The 25,645-nt window shown below is 51.5% G+C and overlaps 1 protein-coding gene across 5 annotated transcripts in view; it reads left to right on the forward strand.

Annotated features, from left to right (window-relative positions):
* NAV1 (neuron navigator 1) overlaps positions 1 to 25,645 on the forward strand; it is a 247,772-nt gene that overhangs the window by 141,383 nt on the left and 80,744 nt on the right. For all 5 annotated transcript variants that reach the window (XM_078078260.1, XM_078078261.1, XM_078078263.1 and 2 more), the window contains exons 5-6: positions 9,298 to 9,400; positions 14,090 to 14,455. In XM_078078260.1, the coding sequence (XP_077934386.1) occupies positions 9,298 to 9,400; positions 14,090 to 14,455 (469 nt within the window). The remainder of the gene's footprint in view (positions 1 to 9,297; positions 9,401 to 14,089; positions 14,456 to 25,645) is intronic.

The raw sequence follows: 25,645 nt of genomic DNA on the forward strand, positions 1-25,645 counted from the left end.
GCAGGCCCCAGGAGTGCAGAATCTGGGAGGAAAGGAGGTGTGCTAAGCAGAAAGCAGAGGGGAAAAGACACTTCTGGCAGCCCCTTGCAAGCCTGAGAGCGAGAGGGCTGCTTTTCTGCAGTATTGCGGCCGCCGCAAGGCCACGGCTGGCTGAGGACCAGCAGCGCCCCCTTGTGGCCCATCTCCGCAGCAGCGACCCTGGCAGGGACTGGACTGGGGCTGGCATCCTCCGAGCAGCAGGGGGACTAGGTGGCTCCTCGTGATGGACGAGTGGGCTTTCCCAGAAAACAGTGGATGTGTGCCCAGGGAGTAGACTTGGTCTGAAGGCCCAGGACACAGCCCAGTGGCCTGGCATCAGGAACTCAGCCCTGTTTTGTGATGGATATCTATCCTGGTGGTGTGCAACAAGATGTCAGAATTTCTCAAAATGTGACCTTCTGGGGGTGCCTGGTGGCTCATTCAGTTAAGTGTCCGACTCTTGATTTCAGCTCAGGTCATGATCTCAGGCTCATGAGATGGAGCCCCTTGTTGGGCTCCACGCTCTGCGAGGAGTCAGCTTGAGGATTCTCTCCCTCCCTCTGCTCCTCCCCGCCTTACGTACTCTCTCTCTCCCTCTCTCCCCACCCCACCTCCCCTTTCCCCTGCTCATGCTCTCTGTCTGTCTCTCTCTTTCAAATGAATAAACTTTTTTTTTAAGATTGTTTATTTATTTATTTGAGGCAGGGGACAGAGGGAGAGGGAGAAGCAGACTCCCCACTGAGCAGGGAGCCTGATGTGGGGCTTGATCCCAGGACCCCAGGATCATGACCTGAGCTGAAGGTAGACACCCAACTGACTGAGCCACCCAGGTGCCCCAATAAATAAAATATTTTTTTAAAAAACAAGAGCTTCTGTATCATCCATATTGGGGGCTTGCAAAGATGCCCCATCTCAGCCTGTTGAGTCATGGTCACTGGGGATGACACCCTCACCCCCGAATCTTTAACACATTCTGGGAGAAAAGATGTTTGTATGGGATTTAGCCAACTACAAAGCTATAGAACCAGATGGTCAAAGTTGGTTAGGGGCCTTGGGTATCCCCTACCCCAACTCCCTTGATTTATTTTTTCTTTAGAGGAGGGTGAGGAGAGGCAAAGGGAGAGAGAGAATCTTAAGCAGACTTCACACCCAGAGCAGAGCCGACATGGGACTTGATCTCAGGTCCTGAGATCATGACCTGAGCCAAAATCAAGAGTCGGATGCTTAACCGACTGAGCCGCCCAGGCACCCTCCCAACTCTGTTTTTTTATAGATAGGGAAATTAAGGCCCAGAGAAGGGAAGTCATTTATCCAAGACCCCACAGCTAATTAGTGTGTGCCCTCAGGAAGACCAAGCCTGCCCCCGCTGCCTTCCTCCCCTGTACCCCTGCCTCCCCCTTCCTCTTAGCCCAGTGCCCACTAGGGACATATTGCGGAGGCTCTCTGATCCAAACCTTCTGACTCAATCAAAATCAAAACTCTAGGTGATCTGGAGAGACACCTGCCTGGCAATCCCAGGCCAGGGGTGGACCACGCTTGCCCTTCTCTCTGGCCCCAGATTTCACTTCTATCTCCTGGTTTGCCTTGCCTTGCCTCCCATTCATGTGGCCAATATGTTATTTCTTGAGTCCTGGCTCTTTCTAAGTACTTTGCCCCATGCAGCACCCCGCAGGAGGGCCACAAACACTTGGCTCCAGTTTGGTTCACACGCTAGTTGGGAGGATTCAGGATTCTCTGGGGCAAGGATGAAACTCTCCAGGGGGCAGGAGCACTCACTAACTAGAAGTGTGTGATTTGTCACACCACAGGGTTCTGTGACAATCGCCTCTGACAATATTATGACTTACGTGGGGGGATGAGTGAAATGACAGAATTGGTAACAGAATAAAACGTCCCCCCGCCTGCATGCTCCATGGAAGGGGGTGCCTCTTGCATGGAGGCCCACCCAGTGCTCTCTGTCTAGGGCCTCCGGGCTCATCGGATGGTGAGCAGGGTGGAGGGAGGAGTGGAATTGTAGGGAGATTGCCTGAGCTCAGGGGAGACTGGTGAGCTGGGTCACCTGTCAGTTTCTATGCCTGCTTCTGCCGCACCGCCAGACCGAGCCTCCCAAGACTCAAGATGAGGAGTCCATCCGGTGCAAGGCTGCTGGCTGCAAGGACCTGCAGGACCCACCTAGAGCAACCTCTGAGCAGGGGGTGGAGACCTGGAGGGCTGAGGACTCCCCAGAGGTGGGCCCCCATCGCCTCCTCTGGCTGGACTTCGAAGGTGTGTGTCCTTGAGTAGAGGAGAGAGAGAAAAGTGATGCCAAAGCCATTTGACTCGTGGGAAACACAGCATGTCAGCCATGGATACTAGTTGTGATGTGGTAAACTCCCAAGCATCCTTTGTGCTCGTGGTACTAAATGTTCTTGGGGAAGGTGGCCCACTGGCTAGGGCTGGAATACTTGTGTTCGTAACACTTTTATTATAATGCTGTTTGCCCCATGTGTACTAGGAGCCCAAGCTGACAGATTTTAGAGTTTGGAGAAGACTTGGATGCCACCCTTGGGATCTAATGGGGTCAGGAGAGATTTTTTGTTTTCTTCTTGGGAGTGGTTGAGTGTGTGTGTGTGTGTGTGTGTGTGTGTGTGTGTGTGTGTGAGATGCTTGATTCCTCCTTCTGCAGGTCATTTAGTCTAGCCTGGATATCTAAGCGGATCTATTCCCAGACCATCCCGAACAGTAATTTACATTGTTTGTTTGTTTTTAAAGATTTATTTGTTAATTTTGAGAGAGAGAGAGAGAGAGAGCACGTGTGTGCGAGCAGGGGGAGGGGCAGAGGAAGAGGGAGAGAGAATCTCAAGCGGACTCCCCACTTGATCTCATGACCCTGAGATCCTGACCTGAGCGGAAGTCAAAGAGTCAGATGTTTAACTGACTGAGCCACCCAGGTGCTCCACTGTAATTTACATTTTGATCACCCCCTCTGGGGACACATCTCAGTGCCTCTCATCCGCAGCCCACAACCCAGCCAGGAAGAGCCCCAGGCCGAGAGCACACCTGCCCTGCTGTTCACCACCTGGGAGACTCGGGGCACGCCTTTCCGCTCTCTGGGCCTGAGGGAGGTGTTGTTTTTCCCCCATCTATGAAGTGAGAGGGCAGATGATTCTTCCGAGCCCCGAAATGCCAAGACTTGAAAATGTTCTTGCCCTTGAGTCACTTCCGTTTCTCCTGTGGCTTCTCACGGAGCCCAGCCACTCACAGCAGAAGCCAGTACAGAAGTCAGCCGAGAACCCAGTCCTCTGTGGCCTCTGCCCTGGGCTAAACGACTAATGCGGTTTCTGAAACATTGGTGGAAGTAATTAAGATTTCGGCAGTCAGTTATCACAGTTTACTTAATTGTCAGCTAATAATTAAAATTGTACAGAACTTGGGTAAATTTGACTGCTGGGGGATGGATCCCCTGGAGTCCCTCCTCCTCCCCACACCTCCCTAAATCTGGTGGGGTTCTTAGCCTGCGTTGGAGGCCCCCATCCCTTACTACCTCCGATTTCAGACTGCTGGCCAGGGATGGCCCCCAAGGCCCAGCCTCTCCCTCGGCTGAGCCGGGGTCCGGGGGAGCGGGTTTGAAGATGGAACATCACTATGGTGCAGGACTGTCATCAGACCTGATGACTCAAGGATGAAGTTTTGTTTCCACCTCGTCTACTCCCTGCCTCCCAGGATGAGGGCCTCCCCCAGCCAGGGCAAGGGCCCAGAGGAGGATGGGCAGTCCACCCGAGCTGCACCTGTGGGGCTGGCACCCCCCACCTGCAAAGGAGAGAACCAAGAAGCCAGCCCCAGCCCCAGTGCAAGCGTGCACCCTTTGCTCACGGGCCCCTTTGTACCTTCTGATGAACAAGAGCTACCGTTTATAGAGCACCTACTATGTGCCAAATGCCGCGCACGGCATTTTACCTGAATGAGCACTGTCACCCTCACCACAACCCTCCCAGCGGGGCACCATTATTCTCCCCATTTTACAGAGGGGGAAACTTGCAGCAAGCTGAGGTGCCTTGTGCAAGGTCAGACACACCGAGAAAGGACAGAGCAGGATCTGAACTCAGGTCTTTCCGACTCGAAGAACTGTGTTCTTGCTACTACACCGCCCTGTCCATTCTTGCCCCAGCGTCTCCATTTCTTGGTTAGTTCCTAGTCTAGTTCAAGTTCACAGTCTTGCCTTCCTGGGGAAGCTTGTTTTCCTGATTTGCCACCAGTTGCACAGTGCTTCCTCCCTGTGCATTATCCCTTCTCCAGATTAAACGACCCCTATGCTACTGCTTTCCTCTTTTTCCTTCCTCACCTACAGTGGAGGAGGGGTCCACATAAACCTCTCGGTGCATATGTCTGCAGAACTGCAGACCTGCACACGTGTGATTCCTTTTTTTTTTTTTTAGATTTTTATTTATTTATTTGAGAGAGAGAGCACAAGTGGGGTGAGGGGCAGAGGAAGAAGCGGACTCCTGCTGAGCAGGGAGCCTGATGCGGGACTCGGTCCCAAGACTCTGAGATCATGACCTGAGCGGAAGGCAGACGCTTAACCGGCCGAGCCCCCCAGGCGCCCCCACGCATGTGATTCTAATGGTTTCCACAAACTACTGGCCAGACCACAAGTAGTTGTGTATGTCTGGAGACATGTGTATTTCGGGGCACTGTATTGTAGTGGAAAAAACAGGAGCTTTGGAGTCCACAGATAGGGAAAGTGCTTAGGGTCATGCCCGCCGTGTGGTAAGCGTTCAGGAGCGACATTATTTGCATTTGTGTGTGTGTGTATCTGTGTGTCAGGTTTATTTGATTGCCAGTCCGTGAGCCCAGAGACTCATGACAAACAGTATGCCCTCTGTGGTCTTGCATAAGGGGCAACAGTGTGTAGAAACACCATCCTACCTTGCAATGCCCAGTGCATGCTGGGAGGGTGATGTTGTTGGTGGCACCTGTGAGTTACCATGGTGATGGCTGGGTTGGGGGAGACTCTTGCTCTCTTCTGAGCCAGAGGAGCACATACATCCTCCCTGGTTGCTGCTCCTTTTGCAGGGAAAGGCTTGGAGCAGCCGCCCGGGACAACCTCATGAGCTCCCCCCATAGACCTCCTTGTCAACCCAGAGCTGCAGGAGCCCTACCTGGCCTTTGTCCAACCCTGCTTCACACACACACACACACACACCCCATTCTTACAGCTGGACCCTATTCTATAGGAGTTAAGAGCGAGCATACCCAGACCCTCAGAGTAGGGCTGTGAGGGGTGTTCGGATCAGGGCATCCAATGGAGGGGACAGGTGTGCTCTGCTGGCCACAGCGTGGGCCCAAGCAAGAGCAAGACCCTAGCTAAGCCGGCCTGGAGAACGCTTTTTTCTCATCTGCACAAAGATGACAAATAGGCTGGGGGTGTGCTGACTGCATCCCACAGGGAAGGACGCTGAGGGAGGAGAGGAGCTACCAGGCCCTCCCTCTCTGCTGTGTCTGTACTCTGTTATGTCCCCTAGGCCTATCCCACACCCAGACTAAACATTTGACAAGACACATGGAGGTGACCTCTGAGGCACCATGACTTATCCAGTAAAACAAATCAGCAAGCTTTGGGGTCATCATCACAAAATGGTGTGTGCCTCACAGACCTTCACCCCATCTCTGATCCTCATGGGAGATGGTGAGAAACCGGTGAAGCTTAGGTATGAGTCAGGTGGATGGAGTGAAGGTCAAGAGGGGGCAAGGGTGAGGGGTGGGGCGAACTCTTTTGCAAATGCAACTTTATTCATATTTTCTAGTTAAATATGTAAAGATTTGCCTTGGGGTCATGGACGTGAACATCAAATTGCCCCCCAACCTAGCCAATGTGTCTGCAGCTTCTTGAGCTCCAGAGGCCTTCCCTGTATGTGCATGTCAGTCCTCTCATCATGGGGCTACCTCTGTACCCCGAGGAAGGTATCCGTCACCCACAAATGTGGAGCACAGCCAGACTTCTCAGGAGCCACCACCCTGAGCTGAACCTTTGAGAAGCAGGCTGGCATGCCCAGGATGACCACCAGGGGGCAGTGCTGGGGCACGGAGGGAGCTTCAGGGGGGTAGCCTCGGCAGGACCCACCCAGGCCTAGGAGCAGATGCAGATCTAGGTCACCCTCCAGCAAATCAGGGTCTAACCCAAACTCCTGCTGTGTATGCGCGTAGCCTACGCTGCCGGCAGGCTTGGCATCAGACGTTATTCCATTAACGTCTCTCCGAGACCTCCAGCTCATCTCCCCCTCGCTGGACCTCAGCCTCCCATCTCTTCTGTAACCAGCTTGGACCGGGTCACCTCCAAGGACTCTTGTGGCTCTAATTTTCAGCAAGTCTATGAGACTTTGGGGTATTCCCACCCCACCCTACCGACATGGAAATGAGGTAGCGGGATAGGGTGGTCTTTGAGGGAAGAGGGCAATGTGATCAGTGCAATGAGAAGTAGGAAAGTGTCTCTTTTTTTGTCACTACTAGAGCATTAAGATCCAGGTTTCCACACCCACACCCCCACACCCCCATGTCCCAGGGCCAGGAGCATTAGAGAATACAGAGGGACCCTCCTGGGGCTGGCTACCATGTGTATTAAATACTTTTCCCTAAAAAGAAAAAAAAGACATCTTCCTAAAGGGACATATATCCATCCATTCTTTTTTTTTTTAAGATTTTATTTATTTATTTGAGAGAGAGCGCACGCACACATGCTCGAATAGGGAGAGGGGGAGAGGGGGAGGGAAAGAGAGGATCCCAAGCAGACTCCGCGCCCAGCGCCGAGCCGACCCCACAACTGCAAGACCGTGACCTGAGCCAAAACCGAGAGTCAAACCCTCAACCCACTGAGCCACCCAGGCGCCCCTATCCATTCTTTTTAAAAATGTATTTCTTGGCACATTTTTTGTGGTAGCATCCGTCTATTGAAATGTTCATTGAGCACCTACTGTGTGCTGTCACCATGCTTGATAGTAATGGTGCAGAGATACCCTGTGATAGATCACAAGAAATACGAGTTTCTTCCGGGGCTCGACTCCGCTCTGTGGCCTTGGGCAATTTCTTCCATGGTTTTGAGTCTTAGTTTTCCCGTCTGTAAAATGGGACAAGAGCACAAACCTCCCGTAAACGTTGTGAGGATTCAACTAGCTGATACATGCACAGGGTTGGCATGCACACAAGTCTCTGAGTAACTCTTGGTCACCTTCCTCTTTGGGACTGCACACCCCTTAGAGTTATGTGCGCCTTTCCCTCATCGCTGCCAAACCCATAGAAAGAATTGCCCTGGCCCAGGAACCCACATCTTGGCACAATGTTCTTAGTCCCCACACAGGCATTTGGGAACCAAGCTTTAAAAATATATGTGTATACTTTCTGATCCTGTCTGTGTTCCATGCCAAGCCATCCGTTAAAGCCTTGGAGAAGCTCACAAGGTGACATTTGCCAGGATAAATAGGCATTGGCAGCCACAGAAGTGACGACACTTCTGTGGGACAGAGCTCAGGCCCCTGGCACGGAGGCTTGCCATTTGCCCCTTCTTGCCACCAGCATGGAAGCCGGATACATGATGCTCACCATGAGCGACCCTACCAGCAGTAGCAGCCTCCTGTAGGCTCCCCCAGGGAGAGGAGAGGTGCCTGGGTCTGGGTGTGGAGCTGGTTCTCAGCAAAGGTGCCGCCTGGCTTCCTGCCCACCCTCCCCAGTCCCCCCTCGGCCAACAAGACAGAGCAGCCCCCTGCCAGCCGGCCTGAGTATATTCTTGGGGGAAGATGGGCCTCTGAAGGGATTCGGAAATGTTCCCTTTGGCAGCGAAAAGAACCTCATGCCCCTGCTGAGTCTGTGGGTCGGGGAGGGACCAAGAGGGCAGTTTGACCAGGGGAGGACCACAGAGGGTTTCAGGATAGAAAAGGGAAGTAGCCTCAGAGTCAGGATTCTTGGGGTTTCTCCATTGCTTTGCAATCAGCTCTCTGTAGGCCCCTGACTCTCCATACATTGCCTTTCAGGGAGGCCTTGGGGGATTTGATTCCATTCAGTGAATTTGGATCCCATAGTCGAAGGTAAACCATGGGGGCGCCTGGGTGGCTCAGTTGGTTAAGCGACTGCCTTCGGCTCAGGTCATGATCCTGGAGTCCCGGGATCGAGTCCCGCATCGGGCTCCCTGCTCGGCAGGGAGTCTGCTTCTCCCTCTGACCCTCCCCCCTCTCATGCTCTCTCTCTATCTCATTCTCTCTCAAATGAATAAATAAAATCTTAAAAAAAAAAAAAAAAAGAAGGTAAACCATGGGACAGGGACAGGTCCTCTTCATTTTAGTGTCCTCAGGGCCTACTGGCATAAACTGTGTTTGATAAGGTTTACTGGATGGATTGATAGAAAGATGGAGAAAGTTCTTTGAGTTCTTCATGCTCAGAACCCCTTCATCTTTTGGATGTTATTTTCACTCTGGAAAGGAGATGGGATAAATTCTGTTTGCTTTTTGCTGTTGTAGATTGATTCTTCTCATCTGACCATGTTAACATTCTGCCTGGAAACCAAGGTTGAATAAAAGGACCCCCGATCGTTTAGGATTCTGAGGGTGGCGGCCATACCCATACAATCCTCCTCACTTGGGAGCGCACTGTTGCCCAGAGCTCAGTCTGTGCTCCAGAGAATGACTGCTCATGCCTTCCAACCTCCCCACCAGCCACCTCACTTTTAGGGGCTCTATCTGCACTATCCCCCCTGAGCCCCATAGAGCAACTCCAGACATTCCCAGTCAGTGCTTGGGGCCCAGGGAGTGTGACATGCTGGAGCTGGCTCTTACCAGCTTCCCAGAGCTGACTGGTAGCATCTCTTCCTAACCCTGCGGTCAGTGACATCATGTTGGTAGCTTAAAAGAGTCATGGGAGGAATATTTACACCACAGAAATTGGCAAACACTCCAAGTCAGGGCGTCCCCACCTCTGAGGGCTGGTTGTTAAACATTTACCAACATATCACTAGAGATGGGGTTTGGGGCAGACATTCCAGTTGACCTCAACCACAGGAACCTTGCCTGTCAGGGACCTCTGCTCTGAGAAGCAAGGCCTTCCAAAAATGAAGCCAGAAGAAACAGTTCCTCAGGGGGTCTGGGTGGCCCACCCACCTAGGGTCAAGACGTCAGGCGGTTCAAGGGCATGTGTCTAGGGTGACCAGCATGGCCTGGGGAGCAGTGTCCTCGGGACATGGTCAGTCTCCACTCCTTGACACCCTCAGCTCTCACCAGAAAGTTCTCCACTCACCCAGCTGCTCTTTTCTCCCTCTAGACCCAGAGTCCCAGAGAAAGAGGACAGTGCAGAATGTCCTGGATCTTCGACAGAACCTGGAAGAGACCATGTCCAGTCTGCGAGGGTCCCAGGTGACTCACAGGTAGGTCTAAGCTGCCGAGGGGGCCACACCCTCCACTGCTCTTTCTCTCTCCCAGTCTGGAGAGCAGGGCTTCAGAGCCCCACGGTGCCACCACGGCAGGGACAGGAGAGTTGGCCATCTTGGCAAAAGAAGCTTGGCTTTGCCTGGGATCTGCTTGCGCTTGAGCATGAGATTTCATTTTGAGCAAATGAGTTTGAAAAGCACAAGAGTGGGGAATGGGAAGCCACCCCATGATTCAGGGCGTGACCTTCCTGTGCACTTTCCCTCCTTCAACACCAGTCTCCTCATCTGTTACAGATGCTGTCCTCCTCCTGTCCTGAAGTTTCTGTTATTAGAGGCTTCTAGAATCGTGCCCATCCCAACACCCAGCATCTTTTCCCTCTTCTTTCAGTTAGGTGTCCCCTTGCCTCTTCAGCCAGTGGCTGAGGGAGCCTGAGTGCTCAGGCTCCATGTCACCCAGATCCACACCATGGGGCTGTGCCCCTTCACCCCACCCTGCAGAGACCTTGCAGCCTCCCGCAGTGTAGGGCATTCCGCCCTCCCATGGCACCTCTCCCTGGAGCGGCATACTGACCACGGCCTCTGCCATGACTCAGAATTTCCCCCACTGGCTCCTAGAGCTGCTCAGATGAGCTCATGCTGTCAGCTCCAAGGGGGATAGAGGGCCAGGCAGGGGGTAGAAGGAGAGGGAGCAGACAGCCAGGATTGGGAAATCCTGGGGGGTGTGGAGCAGGGAGGCTGAGAGCGATTAGGTGGCCTGTCCAGTTGGACTGCAGATCGGTTCCTCCCCATCTCCTGGGGTAGGAAAATGAAAGCAAAGTTGGGACAGAAGGACAAAAGGATAGGGGCTTTGCTGAGCCCAGGTGTGTGGCCACGTGATAGCCAGACTAAACTGACATACCTCCAGTGACAGAGAACTCACTAACTGTCAATCATCTCTGTGCACCGTGGGATTGCCATGACCAGGCAGTGGAACAGAAATCAGGCTTCATAGCTTTCACCCATCAGCTCTAGTTCTTCTTCTGCTTAAGAACACCCCTCCTCCTCTTTCCACTACTCTGCCTAGCCCTGTCCCATCCTCCTTATTGGACACTCAGCCCTTTGCTCCCAGATAGCTGAAATATTTTCAGTGCTAAATCAAAGCCTCTATTCTGTGGGGTTTGCAGGACCCAGCCTACTGAAAGGGATGTGGTCAAGGACATCTGAGGAAAAGAGTGCATGGGGGGAGGCTCCTGGAGGCCCTGGGGCTCAGGCCCCTTTACATCTATTCCCAACCTCCATCCCTCACAGTCCTGAGCAGGACCCAAGTGAGACAGGGGCCGGGCTCAGCTTGGCTCACCAGTTCAGGGACTCGGTGGAGGAAATCTTGAGCATCCTCCTTCCCTCATCCAGGGAAGTTGCTGGAACAGCTCTCAACCAAATCATATGCCAGCTCCATGCCAAAGAAGGCAGAAAGTGCTTAGTTGCTGAGGGGGTCACACCCCAAATGACTCACCCGCAGGGGAAGGGTAGAAGCAACGGCTTCCGTGTCCTGGTCCCACTGACTCTGAGCAGCCAGCCCGTGAAGCAGGACAGCCTGACCCCTTTTTGCTTTCTGTTTGGGGTGGAGAAGAGAGAGCTGGCTGGTTGGAGGGGAGAGCCTCCGACCTCTGGCTTCTGCCTCCCTTTGTGGAAAAGGAACCAAGAGCCCTGAGCTGGTTTTGCTGTTGACTGTGGACCCAGAGCCACTTCCTCTCTTAGCCTTTGGTTTATATTCTTCCTGGTCCATGCTTTGATAGCCAAAACGATTCCCTGAGTATGTAGGGCTTTTTTACTTTTTAAAGTGCTTTCCATCCATCAGCCCTTCCCTCCGTCCTGGGAGGAGGCAGGGTATGTTCATATCGTCTGGGTTAGAGAAGTAGCAGCCGAGGCTGGGGAGAGGGGTCCCTTGCCGGAGTCACGCCGGCTGATGAGGGTGGGTTCTGTGTCTGGCAAGCTTAGAACCCATGCCAGGCACGGTGCTGGGCACCAAACCCCAGAACAAACACAGGCTTCATGCTTGATGGGGAGCTTCCCGTCCAGTGAGCAGTTCCAGCCAGGTTATTTTCACTCTGGAACTTAGAGGCTAGCTCTAGATTCAATTCCTTTTTCAGAAATCTTTTATTTCTGTCCTGCTTCCTCTATTTCTACTGGCTCGTTTCCCCAGCAAGGAGAGCGTCTGGGTCAGGGGGCTGGAGCTGGAGAGGAAATGAAAGTCTCCCTCCAAGCCCGCCACTCTCCCCACCCCAGAGAGAGAGCGAGAGAGCGAGAGAGAGAGAGAGAAAGGCAAGACTGAAGTGCCAGATGCAAGGCTGGAAGGCAAGAACTGACGTTTTAAGCTAGAATCCTCCCCTGCTGACTTAGAGATGTCTGGAGATGGGTTGGGGGGGTGGGGTAAAAAAGAGCAGCAGAACCGAGGAAGAGGCACTTTTAGTGCAGAGAGCTAAGCAGGAGTAGGCCAGGAATAGCACTGAGGGATCTGGATGATCCGCATACGCACAACCCACACTGTGCACTAATTTTATTGCCGCGGTGTAGACTGACTAGGGAAACAGGCTGTCCTGGACCTCTCCAGCGTCGTCACCATGGCCATCATCATCCTTTCCTTTCCCATTCTCATCTCATCGTCACGGTCAGCTTGTTTTCATTAAACCCTACCTGCGTGCGTCCCGGGACTGAGTCTGACGACGAGAACGTCACTGCTCTTCAACTCAGCACATTCGTCCTGGGTCTGCTCCTCATTGATTGGTTCTTGTACCTGGACCCAAGAACATGCCAGGCCCTGCGCAAAGTGCTAACATACAGTGGTGAGCGAGGTGGCCAGTCACACAGGCCCACGGTCTCCTTCACGGAACTTCCATTCGCTCCGAGGTCCACAGTAATTAGAAACAGAAGTAACACAGTATGTGACGAAGCACACGCCAAACACCAGAGGAGGGCCCGGAGGGGAGAAGCTGGAGGCATGCCAGGTCAGGAAGCCCCACAGAGGGTCAGAGGCAGTGCTCACAAATTGCCCTGCCCAGCCAGGGCACCCCCAGCTTGTGCACAGGACTTCTGTAGAGACCACCTGCGTGCTCAGATTCAAGGGTCTTTGGGCTCCTCCAGTTCTGTTGATCGAAAAAAATCAACCCTTGGGGACGCCTGGGTGGCTCAGTCGGTTAGGGGTCTGCCTTCAGCTCGGGTCATGATCTGGGGATCCTGGGATCGAGCCCCGCGTCTGGGAAGCCTGCTTCTCCCTCTCCCTCTGCCCCTCCCCCCTGCTTGTGTGCGTGCGCTCTCTCTTTTTCTCACTCTATCTCAAATAAATAAAATCTTTAAAAAAAAAACCCTTATTTTCTCAGGGTTGGTAGACACAATTTGGGAGGATTTTCATTTTTTCAAGGAGCATTACAAAAACAAGAATATAAAAATCAGTGTCCCACTCATACCTTAACCCCCCAAAGTGACTAAGAAATAGATGTGTTCACAGAGTGGGGGTTCGTGTGCTTGTGTAAGTCCTGCAGCCACAGACTGCCCTAGCTACCCATCTTTCCAGGCCTATGGATCCTATTTCAGTTACGCAACCCTGACGCGGGGCCCTTGATGTCAGGCCGAGCCCCTGAGACCCTACCCATGGTTGATTGGGGCTGGCAACGCTGCTGGGATGAGTGGGATGATCAGTCTCTGTCTGAACCCACATCCAGGCCACCTCTCCAAACAGATCCCAACTATCCTTGCTCTCTGCAGCCACCTGCAGAGGGTCCCTGGGGGAGAAAGGCATCTCCTTCTCCAACTCCCAGACTCCCTCTGTGTCAGGTCATCCAGCACAAACCTGGGCATGCTTTCCTGGCCTGGCCTAGCAGGGCCTGAGGCGTGGGGCCCTGCACATCCTGTCTTCACCCCGTTGTCCATTTCCCATGTTCTCTCCTCTTTCCAGTTAAGGCTGCTTCTGTTCTCTGGTGAGGTGCTGCTGCTTTCTCCTGACAGCTTAGGCCTTTCACTAGTCTTATTGGGAACCAGCCACGCATCTCAGGTTCCCAAAGCTTTGCCTATACCCTCTGTAACCCACTCCAGGCTTTGCCATCTCTGGTTTGGGAATCAATTAGCTCTTAGCTTATTAATAGAAAAGAGGTGATAGACACACCCTGAACAAATGAATGATCAAGGCCTTTGCAGCTCGGGTGACCAGTCTGTCCCACTTCCCCCAAGCGATCCCACTGGACTCTTCCCATTTATTGAGCAGCTTGTATATACCAGGCACTGCGTTAGACATTTACATATGTGATCCTTACAACTCTGTGGAGTAGCTAATATGCTATTTATCCCCATTTTACAGATGAGGAAATGGAGGCTTAGCAAGATTGATGAGTTCACCTCCAGCTCACTTACAAATAAATGGTAGAAAAGGACTAAAACCCAGCTCATGTCATAAAATCTATGCCCTTAGGCAGTATATGGGATTGGTTCCCTCGCACTTAAGAATCCTTTTCATCTGACAACTTCAGGTAACACTAACAGGGGTGCCGGACCGAAGAGAGGCCTCCTGGAGGTTCCTGGAGCCCACGTGGGCCGGTGCAGAGGAGGCGGGAGGGCCTGGGAAGGCGGAAGGGTCGCTGGAGTGCAGTCCGCCGGGACAGGGCCCAGAGCGGCCCTGCCAGAATGAAAACCAGTGTCCTTCTGCCCTCTGCCCAGCTCCCTGGAGATGACGTGCTACGACAGTGATGACGCCAACCCTCGCAGTGTGTCCAGCCTCTCCAGCCGCTCGTCCCCCCTCTCCTGGCGCTATGGCCAGTCCAGCCCGCGGCTGCAGGCTGGGGACGCGCCCTCGGTGGGCGGGGGCTGCCGCTCGGAGGGGCCGCCCGCCTGGTACATGCACGGGGAACGGGCCCACTACTCGCACACCATGCCCATGCGCAGCCCCAGCAAGCTCAGCCACATCTCCCGCCTGGAGCTGGTCGAGTCCCTGGACTCGGACGAGGTGGACCTCAAGTCCGGCTACATGAGCGACAGCGACCTCATGGGCAAGACCATGACGGAGGACGACGACATCACTACCGGGTAAGGCCCCTTGCACCGTGGGGCAAGGGGGCTAGGGAGGGCAGGGGGAAGACCAGTGGAGCGGGATTCCTTCAGAGGGGAGTGGGACTCACGACAGGAGTTTGGGTTGCTGTGCTGTGACAAGAGACAGCTGTGCGGGGCCTTTGGACACTGGTCGTGGCTGCCCCCGAAATTTGATGTGGTGTGTTACGGGCTTTGGTGTGGTGGGTGGGGCCGCCATTGGAGGGGCTGATTGGTCAATGGCGGGACCTCCCTCTCATTGGCCCGGGTGGCTGTCCTTCTAAGGCATGCCCCGCCCTGCCCGGTCCTTTGCCCTCAAAAGGCTAACGGGAAGGGCTCTGGGGAGGAAATGGCGTTAGTCCCCGTTCTGCCAGCTCCGTGTGGGCCTCGGACAACCTAATCTGCTATCCCCTTTGTAAAAAGAGGATGAGAGGACTACACCTATCTACCTCCGAGTCTAACAGGAAGAGAAAATAAAAGCACTACTGAAACAGAAAAGTGGGACTGGTGGCTCCCCCTTCCCTCGCCGGGATTCCCGGCCCCTCTGTCCCGTGCCTTCCCCTATGGCACTCAGTTTCCACTGCTCTGGTTTCTTCCTCTGCAGACCTTCTACCAGTAATGCAACTTCCGAGCCCCTATCCCGGCCTGTTAAACCCTTCCTTCCTGTACTTTGCCCCACAGGGACCCTCATCTTTTCTGCCCCCAATTGGCAGGGTTGGGTTTGTGGAGCAACGTGGGCATAGGCAACAGTCTGGGAAGTGAAGGAGAAGATAGAAAGAAAGAAGTGTGGGAGGTGGGAGGGGTCCTGGCCCAACTGTTCCAAGCCGTGAGATCGAAGAGCTGTAGTGGTTCTGGAACCTTCTCCAGAGCATCTTTCAGTTCACTGCTACTTCCTCTCTTCCTTCTTGGTTTGCTGAAACTTTGCAAGGGACCACACAAGTAGTGACAACAAACACCCCTTCCCCCTACCCCTCTCAGGGACTACCTCTTCCCAATAAAAACCCCCAAGCTTCAAGAGAATGGAAAGTAGCCCCTCCTAGGAAAGGACTAAGAGCTGAGCTCCAGGCCATCCACTGTTCCCCACCCTTGGGGACAAACTTGGAGGGACTGGGCAGGGCCTGTCCGGCTGATGAGGCTGCTCTGGAGCAAAACAACTGACTCATGAATGGGGTTGTTTACTGCCTCTTCAATCCCCGGGGCCAGCCCGACCTCACGCTCAGATCCACCAGCCTGGAGCTGGGACTGCAGAAAAGCCACCCAGCTCCTCCTGTGCTCCGAGGGCTTTGCCGGGCAGGAAGGAGAGCCAAGGTGTCTGACGGGCTGCTTTGTACAGCCGCTGTGCTGGGAAGCTGCTTCTCTGAGGAAGCATCCGGTCCCTGCCCTCTGAGAGCTCCCAGTTGGGTGGGGCAAAGGGAGGCACAACCCCTGTGAGGCAGAGAGCTCTGAAAGTTCCCCATGTGCTGGAAGGACCGCAGCCCCAGCCCTCGGGAAGCTCCCAGACAGAGGGAGGTGAGAGCCGTCCTCCACGGTGCACGCAATGGCCATGGCAGAAGATTTCCCAAACGTTGGAAGGCACAGGACTCCTGCCTTTGGAGAGATCCCAGTCTGACGCAGGTGGCAGGACTTCCTAGCTGTGTGAGCTTGGGGAAGTTAGGTAACCTCTCCAGGCTTTAGTTTGTCTGTCTGCTAAATACAGATAATAGAACCTATCTCAGGATGATTATAAGGATTAAATAGCTAAACACATAGAAAGTGCTTGGAATAATCCCTGGCTCATTGTAAATGCTCAATAAATGTTAGCTTTTTTTTTTTTTTTTTGCTGTTACTGGTTATTATCGTTATTGTTAAAATGCCATTCTGAAGGAGGAGAAGGACTCCTGCCCCCTGAGGGTCCCAGACTTGCCCCCAGGGACTGTGCAGTTTCACCCGAGTGCCACTCAGAATCAGCAGCTGGGACAGATGTAGCAGCAGCTGGCCAAACCTGGGAGCATCGATTTTGGGGGTGTGAGGGCATGGGATGCTAGGCAGAGGGGAGCCAGGAAAGATGAGCTTAATCCACCCTTTCTTTATCCCCTTCCCTCTGGACAGGGTGTGTGCTCCTGAATCAGTTAAAAAAAAGCAGACTTCACTTAGCCTAGCATGAATGAGAACGTGCAAACCCAGGCTTTCTGGAGAAGAAAGTGTTGGCATGGAAGTATCCATAAAGTGGACCTGACTACAATCTGCGATGCTGGTTTCCAAGATGATTTCATGTGTGTTGTTTATGGGTGGTCTGCAGTTAGCAGGAACTCTTAACGCTTGATAGTTTTAAGGTTTCTCCGTTGTTGACTTCCCTGCCAGGCCTGGGAACACACCCACCCTTCAGTGTGCTAAGGAAGTCAGAGCTGAGGGGAACCCACTTATAATCCCAGTAATTTTCATGTAAGCAGTCACTCCTCAGTTATGTGTCTGCATGGTTAAGTGTTGTGCTTTTTCATTAGAGACTGGGCATCCTCAATTCCAGCAAGAGAACATGCAGACCTGAGCGGCCCCTGCTCAGCCCCCTTCTTGGCCCTCCCAACCCCCACTGTGGTTTCCGTCCAGGTTTTATAATTTAGAAAATGTCCTGTTTCTCCGAAAATTGTTTTCCCTATTCATGAACTGAGTAGGGCTGTTCCCTGTAGGGGTGGCCTGTAGGGCTTCCTTTCTCAACCACACAGTGACACCTCCTTGACCCCTGTCAGCCACTGCCCATTGCCATTCAGTCTCCTGCCTCCCAGCACTAGGCTAGCAGGAGAGGTGAAGCCTCTGCTTTCCCCACTGGGCGACACACGATCAGCCACAAGCCGTCCGAGTGAGCCATGCAAGATGACAGTGATTCGGAGTGCTCTCAGTTATCTGCTGGGGGAGCAGCCCCTTGGGTGTTTTTTAGCTCTCTCCGCTCCATCCAAACACCAGGCCTTCCCTGGGTTGCCAGTCTGTGGGGGCTCAGGGAAGGCACATTCTTCAAACGGAAGCTCAGCAAACTAGAATGAGGAAGGTGAATTTGCTGCCAAAAGAATCCTATTTTTAAAAATTACAGTTTTTAAAAAATTGTGGCAAAATACATGTTTTTTAATATATAGCTAATACATCAACAATTTTTTAGAGTGCAGCTCAATGGCATGAAGCGCATCCACATGGTTATGTAACCATGACTGCCATTCATCTCCAGAACTTTTTCCATCTTCCCAAACTGAAACTCTGTCCCCATGGAATGCTGACTTATCATTTTCCCCTCCCCCCAGCCCCTGGCAACCACCATTCTACTCTGTCTTTGTGAACTTGACTGCTCTAGGTACCTCATGCAGGCAGAATCATACAGTATGTGTCCTGCTGGGACTGGTTTGTTTTACCTAGCATAATGTCCTCAGGGTTCATTTATGTGTAGCATGTACCAGAATTTCCTTCCTTTTTAGGGCTAAATAATATTTTAATGTAGGGATATACCACATTTTATTTATCCATTCAGCTGTGGATGGGTTGTTTCCACTTTCTGGCTCTTGTAAATAATCCTGCTGTGAACATTGGTGAACAAATATCTGTTCAGGCCCTTGCTTTCAATTCTTTGGGTACATACCAAAAAGTAGGACTATCAGATCATATGTAGTTACATATGATCACATACAGTTACTCTATTTTAATTTTTGAGGAACCTCTATACTGTTTTCCACAGGGCCATACCATTTTACATTTCCACCAGCAACGCATGAGGGGTACAATTTCTCCACCTCCTTGCCAACACTTACAATTTTCTGTTTGTTTGGGTTTTTAATAATAGCCATCCTAATGAGTGTGAAGTGGTATCTCATTGTGGTTTTGATTTGTGTTTCCCTGACGAGTAGCGGTGTTGAACATCTTTTCATGTGTTTATTGGCCATTAGTATGTCATCTTTGGAAAAATGTCTATTCAAGTCCTTTACCCATTTTTTAGTTGGGTTGTGTTGTCATTGTTGAGTTGTAGGAGTTCTTTATATATTCTGGTTATTAATCTCTTGTCAGACATATGATTTGCGAATATTTTCTCCCGTCCTATGGGTTGCCTTTTCATTCTGTTATTAGTGTCCTCTGAGCACAAAAGTTTTTCATTTTGATGAACTCCAGTTTATCTAATGTTTCTTTTGTTGCCTATGCTTTAGGTGTTGTATCCAAGAAGTCACGGCCAAATCCAGTGTCACAAACCTCTGCCCCTGTGTTTTCTTCTAAGAGTTTTATAGCTTATGGGACTTTTTAAAAATTTAGATTCCAAATCCCATTCCAGACCTACCAAGGCAGATTCTCTGCTACTCGGGAAGCCATATTTTTCTAAAGCTTCTCAGTGATTTTGGACTAGTCTATCTTCCCATAAGGGACAAGAATCTTCTTTATAGCATTCCTGATAGCCACTCTTTTGGTGTTGCCTTGCGTAGACACAATGAGCTTATTTTATTTCCTATAGAACAAAATTATGAGAACCTTTCTAAATATCCACCTGAAATCAGCTTCCCTTCGGCCTCTTGATTCAAATGCTGCCATCCAAGAAAAATAGAGTAAGTGTAAATCTTCACTCAAATATTTCAACATGTTCTTAATGATTGCTCAGATAGTCTCTTCTTTAGACCAAAAAAAAAAAAGTCCCCAGCTCATTTCATTATTTTCTTAAATGACCCAGTTTTCCAGATCGTGATTATCCTCTTCACCCTCCCCTGGAAGCCCTCAAGTTGTCAATGATCCTCTTAAAATTTGGCACCTAAACCAATCACCACCTGACACTGGGCCTGCCAGGGTAATCTCCAAAGCATGACGCTATAGACAACTTGAGGGTGGCCGCGGACTGTCCTAGATGACAGTTTGAGAGACATTTTTACCTCTTGAAAAGAGAACAGGAATTTGTTTTCCTAAAAATAGGAAGGTCTGGAATTTAATCTCAGTAAGAAGATAAGTTCCACAGCCATCTGTCCTTCCCTTCACTGGCACCCAGAGTTGGAACAGGAGGGGAGTCAAGGATGGGCTCCCGTGCAGAGATAAATAGAGGCACTGGGCATAGGGAGCAGATGTGCCCAGAGGGGAAGGAGGTCAGAAGGCTCTCCATTCCCTCCCTACTTGAACTTGGATTTCCCTCCCACTGTCTCCATTTCTGCGCATGTGAACGGCAGCTGGGCTGGGCTGTGTCTGAGCCGCGCGGCGGTGAGGAGCAGGAACCCCAGGCCGAGCCAGCAGCCGTACTGCCGTGTTGTACACCTCCAGTGGGCGCCATTCCCATGGTATAGAGTTGTGTCATCAGCAGCCCTGGCGGGACTGCTGTCCAGCGACCTGTGCCAAAGGCTGCAGAGCCGTAGACAGAGCCAGCAGGCCCCATCTTGAAAGAGCTCTGCGGGTGTGTTGGAGGGACAACAGGACTTCTTGGCGACTGTCGGCCATGCCCTGTGTCTCTCCTCAGGTGGTTTCCCGCTCCGTGTGTGTGGCTGGATGTTCCAGGATTCTTGTTCTCTCTTCGCCTCCCCCTCCCTTCCCCAGCCTGTCCTCTTGAACTGTGCTTGGGGGCTCAGGAACAGATGGGATTCGTTTCCTTCTTGGCTCTGAAGTGTCCTGACGTTGAAAAATGTCAACTAAAATAAACTGTAGGCCCCTGCCTTCTCCTAGGCTGGCTCTCTGCTCCCAGAGGCAGTGAGCCCAGGCCTTAAAGGGACACCTCCCAGCCTTGCGAAGCTGGCCTCAGCCTCTGTCTGCAGCCACCCTCCGGAGAAGGAGCCTCATTTGCTCCTCCCTAGTTTGGCTGGTATCTGACTGGTCAACCCCAAATGCCCAACCCAACCACCTTCAGTGACAAGAATTCTCTTGGAATGGGCACTGGGTTTTTGTAAGGTTTGTACAAAGAGAAGAGAATCTTTTTTAATTTGAATGGACGGTGGGGGTGGGGGGAGTCTTCTTCTGCCTTTATCTCCTCTGTTTCCTGGCAGTTCTTGAGGTCTCCCACGTAATGGGCAGCTGGCCCAGGCCTGGCTTTTACCCATGGAACACAAGGATTAGGGTAGAGGGTGATAGGGGGTCCTTCAGGGGAGGACCCAGCATTCAAGCTCAAAAGGGAAACTCAGTTTCTGTCCTTGAAGGGCTTCAAATCTAAAAGGGAGGTAGGATGCCTCCTGGGTCACTGGCGAAAGAAGCGATGTGTAGTTGGAGTAGACAATGGTTGTTGCCATTTTGGGGATAACATCTAACAATTACAGTGTTGACACACAGATTCATAAAGGCAGCCTTGGTTGATACTTCTCTGTGGTGCAGGAGAAGGAGCATCTGGAGATCTGGAGTTCATCCAAAGCTCCCCTCTAGCTCGCTGTGTGGCCTTGTGCAAGTCGCCTAGCCTCTCTGACTCTTGATTTGTTCATTTGTAAAAAGGTAACCATTTTTGCCTTGGGAGGATCAAGTGAAAGAGAACAAGTGGGAGTGCTTTGAAACGTATAAAGAGCTGTTGGTTTGAAATATATTATTCTGATCTCAACTTACTGTTCTGCTCATTTAGCTGATGGCCTCTTTCTTAATTAGGAGCTGTTGGAATACCCAAATAAGATTTCTTCAGCTTGGCAGATGAGTTCTCTGAATTTGGGCTTTGACTTATTTTGCAAAAGAAGATCTTGTTTTGCTTTTCAACACCATCTTGATATTCTTTTAGTCCTGTGGTGTACAGTTAAGTCAACAGACCTTGGAGAACAGGCTTATCCACATAGGCACACCACCATACCAGGGACAGGGTAGTAGACTGGCTTAGAGGGAAGGCTTTCAGCTCCTGGGTCTGAGTCCTGGCTCTTCTTATTAGCTATGTGGGTTTGGGTGAGTGCTTATTCTCCCTCAGCCTGTTTCCTTAGCTGAAAAACATGGGCAGTAATGGGACCTACTCTGGGAGATTGATGTGAGGATTAAATTTGTTAATATGTTTATATGTAATAAGTGTTCAACAAATGCTAGCTCTCGTTTGTTAGCCATGTGATGGCAGGCACTCACAAACGGACGCGCCTAAGCCATCACATGCACATGTGAAATGATAGTACAGTATTTGAAAAAGTGTTTGTTAACCTTCTTGCTTCAAAAGGCTGTTTCTGATCCTCACTTGAGGCTGACCAACTAAGTGGCTTGCCAAGCAAGGTGGATATGTTCTGACCCAGGGGCACCTGCTCACCCAGTGTTTTCCTGTGGCACATGGCACCCATCTGTGAATGGGAGATCTGGGCCACAGGTAGTTATGCAGTAAAGCTAAGCTAATTGCATGCATGATCACACAGTCGGACACGGCCCCTTTCCCATCATGACCTGCACTCAAACATACATTTATTGTCTATGAAGAGTGTCTTGTGCTGGGGTCCCCGAAGGAGACCTTGAGACAAGTGGTTTATTTGAGTGCAAGTGGTTTATTTGGCAGATGATTCTAGAAAATACGGATGGGGAGTGGGGAAGTGAGTCAGGGAAGAGAAGGGAAGCCAGTGCAGGATATGTTTACCTGGAGGTTACTGCTGTGGGCAACTGGCCCTTAGGGATTTCTGGGGGATTCCATGGAACACTCCTCAGAGCTGTTCCACGCAGTGGGCAAGGAAGCATAGATATTTACCTTTCGACTGCCAGTTATGATGGGCTGCGGGCAACTCCAAGGGGCATTGCATCCTGGCTTTTCTGGCGCACTCCACATAGGCCGAGAGAAATCCCTCAGGATGAGAGGCACGAGTGATCCGAGGCACAGGCGCAGTAGTGTTATTGTTGTTGTTTTTAAGATTTTATTTATTTATTTGACAGAGAGGGTACACGCAGGGGGAGCGGCAGGCAGAAGGAGAAGCATGGTTTCTGCCGAGCTGGGAGCCTGATGCGGGGCTCGATCCCAGGACACTGGGATCATGACCTGAGCCGAAGGCAGACACTTTAACTAGTTGATCCACCCAGGCGCCCTGGTGTTCTGTTAACATCTACCGAACGGTTTACTGCAGAGTGGGTGGGACACAAACGGCATTGATTATAAAGAGGGAAGTTGAGAGGAAAGGAAGGGAAGGAGGGTGTGGAGTCTGATTCCTGGGTACGGATGGAAGAAGGGGGTAGCTTCGGAGAGCTCCTGGCTCTTGAAACACCCCTTAATTCTTAAAACAAAATCGTGTTAGCACTCTACAGTCTGTGTGGGGTTAACTTGGATCACAGTATCTGTTCAAACCCATCAGGGCTGATGGAAGATTGGAGCGAGCCAGGTATTCCGGAGGGGCAGCTGGATGTGCGCTCGTTGCCACGGCAACTGATGCAGCCGGAGGCGTGGCCCCTCCTCTGACGCGTCCTAGTAACCTACAATTGAGCTGCTGGGGTTTTCACTGAGTTTGATGACAGACAATTTGGTGGACGATCAGGATGGATAAGGGGTTGAGGAAGCTGTTGAGATGGGTTTGGCTCCCCCTCCCCCCCACAGCCCTGCCCACCTGCCTGTCCACTTGTCTCTATCTTCTTTAATTGTCAGCTCCCTCCTCCTTTTCCCACCAACTTTATATTCTGTGATAAGCCAGCTGGGCTCAAGGAATGCCTGGAAATTCCATGCAATCTGATATTACAGAAAGAGCATAAGTCTGGAAGTCTGATAGGCCTGGGTTCAGATCCCAGCTCTGAGGCTTTGGGAAAGCTGTGAATCCATTCCAGTGGGAATAGTTATACGGGAATAAGATTCCTATAAGGATGTTATGGAATATGTTGTATTAATACACTAGGTATGCAGCAGGGCCTCAGTAAATGTTACCTCCCTCCCTTCTCTTGGTTGGCTCCTGGAAAATTAAAGCAGTAAAGGTCCTAAAGACCACCTATAGAATGGAACTTTTCCCCCTGGGTGGTGATTCAGTTGCCCACTCGTCTGCCACATCCCCTCCTTCCAGGAAGCCTTTTCTAATCCAGCCCATTGCACTATGATTGCTCTCTGACTCTGGATTGTCTTAGAACTTGTACATATAACCCATACTGTAGTAACTTGTGCTTTTTAGATTCTCTAACAATTGCATAGCATGTATGGTCTACAAAACACTAATATCTCATTGTTTTATTTAATCTTAACACTGAATTAGATATTCTTTTCCGCAATTTGCAAGTGAAGAAATTGGAACTTGGCTTGCCAGAATCACATAACTTAAAAGTGGCTGCCTCAAGCAAAACCCAGGCCTTCTGACTCCCATGTCCTGTGCTCTTTTTGGTATACCCACTGCCTTGCTGGGTCTACCATGAAACCTTTTCCCTCTGTATGCAGCCCATGTGCCCCCTAAGCCTGGGAGAATTTCTGGGGCAGGGATCACGTGCCTTCCACTGGAGTAGGAGCTTCTCAAGGACAGAGACCCTATTTTCTATTTTTTCTCAGCACCCAGCAGAATATGTTCTCAGGTCATGTTATTGACTGGCCAGTGAATCTTAGTTAGAGACCCCCGTGTGGGATGCCCCTAAGTGACCTCTCTGTCTTCCAGGATAGGATCTTCTTTGGAGAGCCACAAAGTAGCCACAGCGAGGAGCTCAGGACCACAGGCAGAAGAGGCAGAAGGAGCAGCCCAAGCCTCTGTGAATACAAGTCCTTGTTGACTCAGGCTCAAAGGCTGAGCTGTCCCAGGATGTCCACGAGGGGCCAGCTCTGGTCTCTGGGCTATCAGATGTCTCTGGCCAGCCAGCAAAAGACCATTCACTGCAGCTAAGAAGGGCCAGCAAGCCAGGCAGTCAGACTAACCACTGAGCTTGCATAGGGGTGCCCTAAAGAGTCTGCAGGACTGGATTGTTCTTGCCTCTATGTTGGAGTGACGATGGGACAAGCGCAGGCAGATGTATAAAAGTCTGGATTTTGAAAAACAGGCAGAAAGAGTCAGGCCTAGAGAGACCCAAGGCACGTACAGAAGAGACAGATCAACATTCATTGAATATGCAAGACAGCGTCATGGGGAGACAAGGTAGGAGAGGCTGATGCTGCAGCATGTGCCATAGATGAACAGAGCCAGTGCGCTCGTGATGTGCACCCCAAGGAGGGGAATGCGAGACAGACAGACGCTGTGGGAGCCATCCGAACACGTGTGTGAGGCGGCTGGGTACAAAGAGGCTGTGTGTGCACTAATGCTGGTGGCAGAGGTGGGGGGGACGCAAGGCTGCCGGTGGCCAGGGTGCGTTTAGCAACCAGACAGGCACAGAGGGTGTCTGGGAGGTGGAAGGACTCTTCCAGAGAGGAGTGAGTGACCCTGCGCTCAGCCTGGGGGCCTGACCCAGAGAAGGGCGAGCCTTCTCACCAGCCTGCCCTTCCTGCTCCCCTTGGCCAGCTGGTATTAAAAGGGTCTGTCCTGTGCCCTGTCCCTTCTTTCTTGGGGGGCATCTGCAGCTTGGGAGATAGGGACACATCTCCAACCTCGATCCTGCTTCTTTTGCTGACTGCCCACTCTCTTCCAGCTCCTTTCCCGGCCCGTTTCTCCTTGGTCACCTTTCTCAGTGTCTCAGCCATCCTTCCCTTCAGTGTCTGGCTTCCGTCTCGGCTCCTGTGGGTTTGATGACAAGGGGCCGTTCAGGAATGACACCATCTACATGTACCCGGCCATGTGGCCAGGCTCGTGGCTGGGCTCGGGTGGTGGGACTTCTAGCATTAGGGGCTCCCAGGGCTGCTGACATTCTGCCGAGTGTTAATAGAAGAGGAGGGACAGAGCTTATCATCTGCCTGTCGCCAGCCCTTCCTGAGCCAGTTGCCCCATGCCCTTGCTGGAGTGAACTTTCCTCAGAGGATCCCTGTTTTCTGGATGTAGCTGGAGCAAAAAGCTCCTTGTGGGAGGCTCCAGCTAAGAGATCCTTCGGGTGCCGCTGAAGTCTGGGAGGCAGTGGCTTATATGGTCTCTTACGTCTCCACTGGTCCCTGTGGTTAGTTTTCTGTTCTTCGGAGGCAGGTTGGCAATGTGGATAGAACATTCCAGAGTCCAGATGACCTGGATTTAATTCTCATGTTTGCCACTTACCACCTGCATAACCTTGGATAAGTTACTTTTAGCCTCTTTGTGCTTCATCTCATTGTCTGAAAGATGATAATACGTACTTCGTGACATTTATTATTCATATTCATATTACGTATTCATATATTTAATAAATATTAGTAGAGTACCTACTATATAAGACATTTGGGGATACAGCAAGAGGACAAAAATAGACGTTGTTCTTAAACTCATATGAAAAACA

This window comes from Halichoerus grypus, chromosome 7, assembly GCF_964656455.1.
Source record: "Halichoerus grypus chromosome 7, mHalGry1.hap1.1, whole genome shotgun sequence".
In the NCBI taxonomy this organism is placed as follows: domain Eukaryota; kingdom Metazoa; phylum Chordata; class Mammalia; order Carnivora; family Phocidae; genus Halichoerus; species Halichoerus grypus.